The sequence below is a fragment of the Triticum dicoccoides genome, chromosome 2A, assembly GCF_002162155.2.
Source record: "Triticum dicoccoides isolate Atlit2015 ecotype Zavitan chromosome 2A, WEW_v2.0, whole genome shotgun sequence".
In the NCBI taxonomy this organism is placed as follows: Eukaryota; Viridiplantae; Streptophyta; class Magnoliopsida; order Poales; family Poaceae; genus Triticum; species Triticum dicoccoides.
The window spans coordinates 571,080,409-571,092,910 of NC_041382.1; the positions used below are offsets into that span (position 1 = coordinate 571,080,409).

Genomic DNA, 12,502 nt, shown 5'->3' on the forward strand with positions numbered 1-12,502 from the left:
CTGCTAGTAGCCAGTACGAGTGGTGGTTCTTATCTCTGGGTTTTCTGTTACGCTTTTGACAGAGAAAAGCTGCAGGAGATCACCCCCTGTCACCTGGGTGTGCATGCATAGAACTTTCCTTTTTCTGTCACACTGCATTGCATGTTTACTTCACTCGAAGTAGCTAGCTAGCTACTTGGAGTGTTACTAGTATCACTAGCATCAGCTAGCTCGAGATCTATATATTTTTGTTCAGCTGCAATTGCTCATGATTTTATGCTTTTTCGTCCAACAAAAATTGGGCATATGTATCTACCTTATTTGGTAGTGACATACTCCCATATGTGAGCTCTTTTTTTTGGTGTATGCATGCATGCATGTCCAGATATTCGGAAGCTCACTTTTGGTATTCTTTATCTGATTGGCCACTTTCGGATCCTGATTTTCCAGGTGGAAGAGAAGAGAAGGAATTGTACTGAGACGGGAGTCAGAGAGTCCGTTTCTTGTCTGCGGCGTGAAGGAGGAGATTGGGTTTTAATTAATTCGCTCGCCCGGCCGGCTCTTTGAAGAGAAACGGATACAGTGCCCATCCAGCTGAGAAGCCCACACCACTCACCACCACCACCACCACCACAACCGGCACTACCCTCATGGACTTGCGGGCCTTCTACTTCCAGGCGGCGGAGGCGGCGGCGACGGCGACGGTGACGGCCACGGAGGACGACGACGTCACGACACCCAAGCTCTCCCCCAGCGCAGCGGTGCAGCGGGAAGGCCAGGGCAGTGGCGGCGCTTCCCCGGTGGCCGTGGGGATGAACAGCGAGGGAAGCGGCGGCGCGCGCGACCTGATCTGCCCCGAGTGCAGCAAGGCCTTCCTGTCGGACAAGGCCATGTACGGGCACCTCAGGTGCCACCCGGGGAGGAGAAACAAGGGGGCGATCCGCCCGCCGACGCCGGTCGCCTCCGCTTCTTCTGTGACCCGCGGAGACGCCAAGGCGAGGAAGGTGCTGTGGATGGAGGATGACCTCCCGACCAAGTGGCCGTTGACGGCCAAGCGCGGCCGCACTCCGACCGTGGCCACCTCCGTCACCGTGCACCCCGTGTCCGTGCTCGAGTCCACCTACAGCGCCGAGGAGGAGGCTGCCAACACTCTCCTGGACTTGGCCCAGAACGCCCGCAACGCCGCCGTTGCGGAGCAGGAGATGCAGATGCCACGGGCCGATCAGCCCGAGCTACCAGCTGATCATGTCGCCGATGCCGACCCCGTCGCGCCGGAGCCCGAGCAGCCTGTGATACCAGACATGGCCGCCGGCGCCGACGCGTTGCAGCGCGTGCATCAGCAGGCTGAGACGCGTGCGCCGGTGGAGCACATCTTCGGCATCATCTTGCAGCCCCAGGCGCCCGGGGTCGAGCCGTCCAACTTCATCGCAGCGTCGGAGCCTGTGAACAATTCTGCGCCCGTCGTGGTCCGCGACGAGGACAAGTCCATCTCCCCCGGCGTCAAGAAGCTAAAGAAGCGACGGCTCCATGATCCAGTTAGCCAGAGTCCAGATTCCTCTCGGCCGCCGCCAGATCCCGAGGACGTCAGGCCGTCAGTGAGGCGCATACCGTCGCCGGCGTCGGATCGGAGGTACGGGTGCCCGTCCTGCTTCAAGTCGTTCCCCACCCACCAAGCCCTAGGCGGCCACATGGCGAGCCACAACAGGGCCATCAGGTGCGCCGCCGCGCAGCAGGTGGACGGGCTCGCCGTGGCCCAGGCCGTCCAAAACATCTTGGCCCATCGCCAGCGCCAAGAAGGCGCCAACGCCAGCGCCAGCGCCAGCGGGATCGTCGTCGGCGAGGATCTCCAGATCAGCCTCCGGCCGCCGAAGCCGGTGTCGCACACATGCGTCCGGTGCCGTCAGATCTTCTCCACCGGGCAGGCGCTGGGCGGCCACATGCGGAAGCACTTTCTCGAGGACAGGCTGCAGGCAGCCACTGCCGCCGCGGCGCCGGGCACTGCTCCGCCTGCTCTAGCTGCAGCAGCCGCGGTGGCGCTGGCCATTGCTCCGGCAGCAGTGCCAGCGGCCCAAGATGGGGCTCCCGGCCGGGACTTTGATCTCAACGAGATGATGCCTTGGGAGTGATCGGGAGAGCTAGCAAAACCCTAGCCAGCCATGGGACATTTGTCTGCTTTGGAGTCCGAGCTACGCCTACTACGCAGCGAGCATGTGGTAGTGGTGTATCAGTGTCAGTGTCTGTCAGTGTCATTTTAATTTTGGTGTGGTTTGTCAGTGTTTAGCTAGTCAGTCCATTCATCTTGCTTGGAAATGTAGAACTTGGGTTTCCCAGTCGATCCATGGTCTCTCTGGAGTACGATCGATCTGGACTGGAGATATAGATAGCTGCAAGTAAAATTCTTCTGAACATTGTACAAGCTATAAGCAGCAAGACTGTAATGTCTGGCTTCGTTTCACTTTTAATTGAGAATTTTGGATATACACATCCCCTTAATATTGGTGTGTGTAGTTAAATGATTGTCAGATCGAAATGTAGTTCTTTCAGTCAGAGTTCTTTGTTGCCCCTAGTTAGCTGCGCTGTTATACTGTTCATACATTTTCTATTCTTGGTAATGCAGGTTCACTAGAGTAATCAAGCTGACTTCCTATATAGTACAATGTAAGCTAAAAACATGATTGCCGCGACATGACTTTCTTATCAAGTTTTAGGTTGATTAGTTCATTAGCAGTGCAAATCTACTTCCACTCATGTTCCAAGTACCACATAATTATAAATCACTGTACAAGCTTATTTAGCTCCCATGAAATTTTAGTTGCAGTGCTACATATATATAGCACCTGCTGCGTAGACGTTGTTAGCTAGCTTCACATGAAAAAATGCCCTGACTTTTTTTCCCCTGCGTAGACGTTGTTAGCTAGCTTCACATGCAGGATGCAGCAGGAGCAGGTAGCACGTACGCATATATGCAACGTTGTGGTAGATCGTGTATGCTTGTTGGTTTGACAAACACTTGCACCAAATCCAAGAATTCGGTTCAGTTTGCAGTTGCTATGCTGAACTGTGCTTAACCATATATACAATCTAGTTTGTTCTTTTTTGCGAAAAATATACAATCTGGTTAGATTGGAAGGAAAAAAACTCTAATTCTAGTAAAAAGAAAAACTCACTCTTAAAAACACTTGCAGAATAAATAATTATATTCTTAAATAGAAAAAAAAAGTCCTTTTCAAAAAGCCACTGAAATGCCAAACATAGTTTTTGTGCCGCTATGGCAGCAAATAAGTGGTTTCTCGCTTGAGCACCTCATATCAGGTACCTTTATTTTTACCTTATCATGACTGATGGGGCTTAGCAGGTTGTTTCCACCTACAAAGCACACCTATTTAGTGGTTATATTTGGGGATTTTGTGCTATCAAAGATTCATGAGATGGTTCATATGAGGTCTTATACGCAGATACTCTTTATTATGTTAAAAGAAAGCGTTCTTAGAAATTGTTGAATTTTCTCTTTGAAGGTTTGGACTCCAGCTAAACACAAATTCTACGCTTGGATGGTTGGCAGTCTTGAATCATCTTTGGAGGAAGAACATGCTTAACTTTGTGGTTCGCCCAATGACTCGGTGTACATTTCATGCAAACGGGAGCCGAAGCATCACACTGTTACCCACCTTCGATTAATACAATTGTCGTTTCACTAGAACGGTTTTCTCCACGTGTGGTATTGGCTTGGCATGGTTATTAACCTACCTCCGACGTGAGCATGTGCGGGTTCAAACGAGCACAAACATCATTGATTGCTGCATGTATCCATTTTTGGGAAGAAGAAAAATCGCTCATCGTCGTGTGCATGGTACATATAACGGAACCTAGAAAAAGCTAGGGTTTCCATGGCTATCCTTGCCTCATGGGAGATATGGAAGGAACGGAATATGAGGTGTTTCAGAACAGAAGTACTTGTCAGTCACATAGAAGATAAAGAACTCAAGTCTAAATTTGGGCTAGCAGTCAACAATTTTGTATTTTACGAAATAACCTTTGCATGTCATTTTCCCTAGGAGGTCAAATGAAAATTAAAGAGAATATTTTATCCAAGTGGGTGTCTGTGTTAATGACAAGTAGTGGGGGGCTTATGTTGTGCATGAATTGTATGAATAACAATAATCCCGGGGAAATGGAAAGGAAGGTGTTCAAAGAACCCCTTAGCAAAAAGGGTAGAAGAAGATGATGATTTTAAATTTAAGTTGCTAATGTTTAAGTGTTTACTCATAGGGACGTCGTATTGGTTAAGGAGTGGGAATTATTGCTTAAAGCACTTCACAAATACATTCAGTGTGCTTCAAGAAAATCTATCGTAAATCCCTTCTAAGAAAGTTTTTTTTTGTTTTCTCTATGCCCCAGACCTACAGTGGTTCTAGACTTTGAGCTGTGCTCCAAACTACCTAGATTTAACACTTGATAGCCTAGCAATTAGTCCAGAGATCCTTGGAGCTCCAGAACTCTATATTGGCTTGGACCTCTGAATTGCTAGGTTAGGTGTTGGATAACCTAGAATTTATGGAGAGATTAGGACTCCCAGACCCTCGAAACTTTGAACTCGGGCTCTGAGATAGCATAGAGACATCCAAGGGTTAGATTTCATGAAGACACATATGTATATACCCTTATGTCCCCAATGGTAGGAAGATTCTTCCACAAAGACTCAAGCTCCCATCTAAGTGAGGAGAAGAAAAGTTTGCGCAGATTGGGCAAAACTTTGATCCCCATTGGAGTTTTTCACCGGGCTTGTAACTGATGAAGTTGTGGGGACTCCTGGATGTCTTAGTCGCTGGGGAACATCCAATCTTGTGGATTTTTCCCTAGATGTTTGCGAAGGTTCTAGAGCTCCTCAAGATCACCTTCTTATTGAATGAGCTCAAACATTCTGCTGAAATTCAAGAAGAAGAAGGGTAGGCCTTCGTGGTGATGGGACATGGTCTCCATGCCTCTCCAACGGATACGTAGAACCTTCCCTCCCTCTTCGACCAAGGATTTGAACTTCGGGTCTATATCATGTCTCTATGTGCTCTTGGTTGATTATATTATTTTTCCTTCTACAATGGCAACCCTATCTTTACCTAGTGTGCTATTAGAATTGCTAGAATTCTCACACCATTTAGGGGTGTTCAACTAGACTTGCATTCTAGTGAACTCCTTAATTATGCAATTTCACCGAACAACTATTTTTGGTAAAACTGTTAGTCGCATATTCACCCCTCCTTCTAATTGACACTCTTAATTCTTCTGACAAAGAGTGCACAAAATCTATGGTTGTTGTACTTAGTGATGTATTTGTCATGTTGTATGATAAAAAATACACTCATGTTAGTGATTTACTTATTGAATCGCGTCACAATTTTTGCAAAAGTAGAACGGTAACTACTTCTTATTATGCTTACTTACCGCAACTATGACAATATAGTTATTAGATTGTCTACTAATAGTTGTGAACATGGCAGTTGTGTACTATAATGACTCATCGGCTTTCATGGTGTCTTGTTGTAAAATAGAATTGTAACTAGTGCATTACCGCTTGGTAATAAAAGAGTTCGAGGCAAAAAATGTTTACTGAAACCCACGCTTGTTAAAAATCAATTGTGAATCGAGTATATAGTTTGAGCTAGAGAACATTTTCATTTGCGAATAACATTTCAACTTATCTTTATAAATATTCATTTTGTGGATTTGCTAATTGGCAGGTACGGTCACCACTCTCGCGCCTCCTTCACATGCGCATCAAATCCACCAATTTGACTTCTCATCTCACATGCCTTATCTCCCGCGCACACAACACTTATTTCATCTCTCTAACACTTTGTTTGCCACCATGTAGACGGTGACAAACCAGCGAGGCCCACCTCCTGTGTCTATATCACTCGTACCTTTAAATTTAAATTTTTGGAAGCTTGAAATTTCAAAATTACAAACCTTCATAATTTCTGAAAGTTTGAAATACTCCAAAAGTTCAAAACATTTGGAAGTTTCAAATGTAGAAATTCTTAGAAGTTTACAGTTTTTAAAGTTTGAATTTTCATAAAAATTGAAATTTTCTCAAAATTTTGAAATCTCTATTGAATTCATGCTCCAGCCAATTCATCCAAAAGTCCGAACTGATGGAGGGAGGCGGGCAATATATTTCAACACCCCCCCCCCCCTCACGTCTAGACTATTTTAGTTCTTAGACGTGGGATCGATGTAGACCGCAGAATCATTTTATTTAATACTGTGTTGACAGGGTCTTGAACTCAAGACCTCTTGGATCGGATACCATATTGAATTCATACTCGAGCCAACTCATCCAAAAATCCGAACTGATGAAGAGAGACGGGCAATGTATTTCAACAATCTCAACATCTTGAAAGTTGTCCCTCGGAAGTTGTCCAGAGTATTTATTGAAAGCCATGGATGAGGGGTAAAGAGGTGGGGTTATCTGCATGCAGGAGGTAAGGCAATTTTCGCATGCAGTTTTTGTTGGACAATGTTTACCTGGTCGAAACTTAGGAGAACATTAGTATAGAAGAGTCTAGAACAAACAAGAAGTATATGTATTTTGTGCCTTTTCTGCATTGTATGTAATAAAATAAAATAAAATATCAATTCTTTAGGAAGAGGAATATTGGACAATTAAAGTACTTCATCGGTTTCTTTTTACTCCGCACATAAGATTTGTCTTAAGTCAAATGTTGTAAAGTTTGACCAAATTTAAAGTAAAAAATATCAACATCTACAATACTAAAGATATACAACATAAAAGTTTATTCCATGATGCATTTAGTGGCATTGAATTGATATTGTGAGTGTTACTCCCTCTATCTCAGTTTACAAATCATGCACGTGTATCTAGGTTGTTAATTTAACCAACTTAATAAGAGTATGCATTACAAAAAATATATCATTAGAAACTTTAGATATTCTATTTTCTAATGATATGATTTTTATGTTAAACAATTTATTTTATATAAGTTAAATTGACGACCTAGATACACGTGCAAGCCTTGTAAACTGAGACAGAGGGAGTAATATTTTTTCCCCTTTCTTCCCTTTTTTCTGGAACCTCTTGCTCAAGTCAGGCTTTCTTCGATACACCCACTTGAAAACATTTGAAAAGCAGTGGCCTTAGTCTGTTAGCAAAACACTTTGCAACTATTTTGAGTAATACTCCCTCTGTGAAGGCGGAGTTCGACGACGACGACGCGGCCCTACAATGGGCGCGTCAGGACTCCATTGCGATGGAGAAGACGCACCGGGAGAAGGAGAAGGAGCGCCAGCGCGCCGCCCTGTGCCGCTTCGAGGAGCGCCGACGCGACCGCGATAAAGAAGGGGTCGTCGTCTTATGCGACAGCGACGACGACGATGACGCGCCGCCGCAAGTCCGCCATGGCGACGCCGGGCAGGGGTTCAGCGGGGGCGCCCGCGTCAAGGAGGAGAAGGCCGACGACGACGATGGCGGCGACGGCGGCGACGACTGCAGCCCCTTTCTTTTTTAGATTAGGTTAATGTAATGAAAATGCGCGAATTTCACCGAAATTTGCCATGTTTGGCCGAAATTTAACTAGTTTTTATCATAACTTCGTCCAACGGTCTTTTTTTTTATTTTAATACGCGCCTGGGGCGGCCCTGGGGGCCGACGGCTGGGGACCGACTCGCCCCAGGGCCATTTTTTGCGCCGGCTCACCCCAGGCGACGCTTTTAGACGCCCCCCGGAGGGCCAACGGCTGGAGATGCTCTAAGAAACATGCTACTGGCGTAGTAGTGCTTAATCACTCATAATTTCTTTCTCTGTCTTGGTCCTTGAACGAAGCAGCGAGAAAGGATGGGAGCAGGAAACGCCGGGTCAGAGCTGCTTGTGTTTCCTCCGGGTTTCCCTTAGGCATCGCCGTTACAGGAGCTCAGTTCTGACCGCCCAGAGCGAAGTTTAGAAGCTAATTACTTGCTTGTCCGTAATAACTACTTTCTCCGTTTCAAATTACTTGTCACAGGTATGGATGTATTTAAATGTATTTTAGTTCTAAATACATCCATTTGTGCGACGAGTAATTTGAAACGGAGGGAGTAATACATTGAAGACTCACTCAAAGGGCAGTCAAACCTGGACCTTCCGGTCCTGCTGCTGAAGAAATGGAGACCAGGAGTGAGCTTTTCTTCAGCGAAGGGCTCCCAAAGAAACTGTCGTAGATGAAAACAGCAGATATTTTACACAGCACGCTGTAGTTTTTCAGACGTTACACATCAGGAACGTGCAGTCAAAACAAGGCCCTTCCTGTCCTTCTGCTGAATTAACGGAGAGCAGAATGGAACTGGTTGCCAAACGGAACTGCCGCTGACACCACCCAGTAGATGCAAACAGCCAATGAGCTTAGTCAGGCAAACCTAGATATACCATATATATTTATGCACACACATAATTTACAGCAGGGCACGCGTAGTTTCACACGGGTTACACTTTCACAGCGTGGCAGCAGCTTCACTGTGCCGAGGTCAGACCTAACACGACGCAAATCAATCGACCGAATTTACATACAGACAGACTAAAACAAGCGCTAACTAGTCAGCCATCATGTCGGCACGAGATCGCCGAAGCGGGCAGAGTCCTGGGCGAAGAACATCTTGAGGGAAAGGAACAGCATGATCAGCTGGAGGAGACCGAAGAGGCCGATCTTGAAGGTCTTGCTTTGCATCCTCAGGACCTCCGTCGTCACCGACAGCTCCTTCTCGTGGGCCTCTAGTCTGTCCACCTGCTCTTTCAGCATCACAATCTTCTTCTCCGTGTCTTGTAGCTTGAGCAACATCGTCGTGTCATCTCCGGCGGAGAGCCTGTGCTCCTCCAACGCGATCTGGTCCTCGGCCCGGGCTTGCCAGTTTTGCCTCGCTTTCACCATGACCAGACACTGAATCTCGGCTTCGATTTTGTCCTGAAGGTGGCTTTCAAGCTCGGTCTCCAACTCATCAATGTTGACGGGCTCCGTCTGCAGCGTTGGTGTATGTGCACTGTTGATAAGTGACTGGAGCTCGGATAATCTTGAATCCTTCTCTGTGATAGTATCTGACGCTTCTTTCAGTTTCTGTTCAAGACATTCCATCTTTTGATTCATCCCCAGTACATCAGCCTCTATATAAGGCAAACCTATGTTGCCATCATGTGAATCCTCAGCCACAAACTCCTTGCCAAGTTCTGACAATTTCAGCATCTCTGAAAAAGAACACAGGTAGAACAAACCACTTATTACAGGTAATTCAACAGAATCGCACACAATAGAGGCCAGAGGGATGAAAACCTAACCAGTATACATAGGAATAACACAGTTATAACCAAGGGTGATGGGAGTTAAATGATTCCTTATAACATGAAGTAGCCGAAAAAACACTTCCAGAAGTGCATGCATTGGTATCCACATAACACATAAACCTAGTTATGCTGTGAAGAGTTCGTTTACAAAATTATGTCATGACAAAAAACTTTCAATATTGTGCAAGGATTCTTAACACGGTCAGAAATCTTCACGGCATGACATTCAAAATAAAAATAAAAATACCATAACATAATTGTTTAACAGTGTATTTATCCATTAACATCACTCAATAAGACATAAATGTATTGCAAGGACTGGAGCTGTAACTAACTATTACCACATAAACCTGGATAAACTACCTATCGCCCTTAAATTAGTAGTCAATTGCCCAGTAAAGATCAACAGATTTCTTACGAAATCTGAAACATAGCAGCATCAGGTTGTAAGGGGCTATTGATACCGCTCAGCATAGGTTAAGTTCCAAAAGCAATTAAAGATTGCAAGCACTTACCAAAGTATAGTAGTAAACCAAACAAGCTATCATAGTCTGTCGATGGTTCAAAAGCACAGTGGGAAAAGGTGCCTATTGATTACTAGTACTACACAGTAACATGAAAAAGAAAGTGCATAACATAACAAAGAAAAGAACATACCACTTTCAAGATCTTCATTTTTCTTGAAGAATTTTTCAAGAACTTCTTGTGCTTTCTCAAGCGAAGAAGCTGATTCAGCAAGAGGATCCTCCTCTTGGGGCACCCAACTCCACTCATTTTCTTCATTTTGCTCTTCGGTTTCATCCAAATTTACAAAACCCCTTACCACGTCCTCATCCCCTGCACTGAACTTTTTGTATGCTGACTGAACCTCCTCACTTTGCCGATCCTCACTTTGAGACCCATCGTAACTCATCGACATTGTTTGATGCCTGTTGTTGCTAAAAGCATCACCTGCATCAGATGCCATCAGGTAAGATTCACCGAAGGAAGTCTCTCCCTTGGTCCTAATAGCCCATCGACGTGTCTTGCAACCTACTCCACCCAAACAAAAATCCTTCACCCTAATCCTTTTCCCCTTCCGATGTCCATCTATCATTGACCCCACTAAGAATTTTCTTGCAATAAAGCTGGGACTTAATATCCTTTGGTCTATATTCTTTGATACTATCCCTAATGAGTAGCCAGTGGCTAGCACCAAGAAATTGACATCTAGATCTAATGGGTTGACTCTTAATTCCCTCCCCAATCTTCTCCACCTCCTTGGTCGATATGCTTTCCTTGGTGATGTGTGGACAAGATACTTTCCTTGTGATGGTAAGCATGGCAGAGCTAACTTGTGCGCAACAGCATAGTCGTCGAAAGGCGACTTTGGAAGAAATCCACTTGGATTCTGCTCCCAAGCAGCACGATTCAAGCTAGAAGCAATTTTAGCCTGTGTACACTGCAATTCGGTTAAATCCCCCCCTCTAATCCCAACGGGAGAGGAATCTAGAAGCAGCCTTGCAGGCTGCTGGCCCAAATCCCTGCCCCTAGCTGTAAACCCCAAATTATCCATACTAATTCCAGAATCCTTAACCACAACCGGTCAATCCTACGCGAAAGAAGAAGAAGCTCAATTCGGCCACACGCAGCTAGATTTCTAGGGTTTGGCTATGATTCTCCTAACAAACACCCCAATTTATACGCCTGGTGGCAGCAAGAGTATTTCGCACCCCGAGGAATCCCCGGGCGGGGCGGCAAATCCCAGAAACTACCCCACAAGCTGCCATCCGCACCAAGAATGGTGCGCCCCAGGCGAAGTTTCCATGGAAAATCGCACCGAATTGGAGGAAGCGGAGGGAAAATTACGTACCTTGCGCGACGAAGCTTCGTGGGGCGGGGATTCGGGTGCGGCGGCGGATGAGTGGAAACTAGGAACACCGGAATGGAGGCGGGCGGCGTATATATATGTAGAAGTATTCCTGGGGGAATTTCCGTGAAGTGGCGGACAAGTCTGCGCGCGCTAGGAAGAAGGAGAGGAAAGCACGAAACGAAGAAAGGAGAAGGGATGTTTGTCCGGGAAGTTATCTTTCCTTTTCTCCCGGTGAAGACGCTAGGCCTAGGCGTCAGAGGGAGCGCCGACCGTCCGATCCCATTCAGGCCCTCTCTGATTTGTGAAAGGCAGAAATGGAAACAAGAAATGCAGGAAAAGCATGCCATGTGCATGAAAGTTTGATTGAGGACAGGAAAACAGAGGAATTTTCACATGAGATTGGAGTGGATGAAAATATTTCTGTGAAATCTAGAACAAATGAATCCTAACGAATTCTTTTTACGGATTGCATTCATGTGAATAAAACAATGCACGTAGAAGAAAAATCCTAAGAATTGAATCCTTAAAAAATTCCTTTATAAATCCTTTGTACTCCCTCTGTCCCAAAATAAGTGACTCAACTTTATAGGAATAGAGGGACTATCAAAGAGGCCCTCAATCTTTTATTGTGAAATATGCTCCTATTTAATTTGTGATTTTGGCACGTCCTCACCATCAAAAAAATCTCTCCATGCATAATAATGTTTTCTATGTATATGCAACTTGTTTCTCTTTTAAACAGTCACCAAGGAAAGATTGTCCACCTGAATATATTTTTAAAAAATTGATCCAATCTATAAGGAAAAAACCACATCAAAAACAAACACAAAGTGGTCCATTTAAGGACGAGTCATGGAGCCGGCTCAATGGTTCAGTAGTGGTTAGCCTCATATCCCATTGGGTAACATGATCTGACCCATTTTTAATACTATATTTACACTACTACAAAAACAGCTATAGCCAATATGGACACTAATAGCGCGATGTACATGTGATGTGCCATTACTAAATACTAATGGTGCACCATGTGTTGGTGCACCATTAGTGTGCAAATACTAATGGCGCACCACATTCACGATGCACCATTAGTAAAAAAATTAAATTTTTTTCAAAACTATTAATGGCGCAGCGTGGGAGTGATGCGCCATTACCACTCCCACGGTGCGCCATTAGTAATTATGTTTCAAAAAAAATTCAATTTTTTTTATTTTTATTTTTTAAACTACTAATGGCGCACTGTGGGAGTGGTGCGCCATTAGTAATTTGGCCCAAACATTCCCCCGAATGCACCCCCTCACCCGTGGACCGTCTTTTTAGTTTCAGAAAAAATAAAAGAAAATGATAGAAAT

The 12,502-nt window shown here is 45.2% G+C and overlaps 2 protein-coding genes across 2 annotated transcripts; one reads left to right on the forward strand and one right to left on the reverse strand.

The window, feature by feature from the left end:
• The first annotated feature begins 629 nt into the window (after nt 1-629).
• LOC119359605 lies at nt 630-2,105 on the forward strand. The gene has a single exon (XM_037625737.1). It carries the CDS (start codon nt 630-632, stop codon nt 2,103-2,105), a length of 1,476 nt encoding a protein of 491 aa, XP_037481634.1.
• Nucleotides 2,106-8,366: 6,261 nt separating this feature from the next.
• On the reverse strand, nt 8,367-11,350 carry LOC119355448. The gene is made up of 3 exons (XM_037622253.1): nt 11,154-11,350; nt 9,959-10,252; nt 8,367-9,205 (listed from the first exon to the last, which is right to left on the reverse strand). Exons 2-3 carry the CDS (start codon nt 10,218-10,220, stop codon nt 8,571-8,573), a joined length of 897 nt encoding a protein of 298 aa, XP_037478150.1. The 5' UTR covers nt 10,221-10,252; nt 11,154-11,350; the 3' UTR covers nt 8,367-8,570.
• Nucleotides 11,351-12,502: the final 1,152 nt, after the last annotated feature.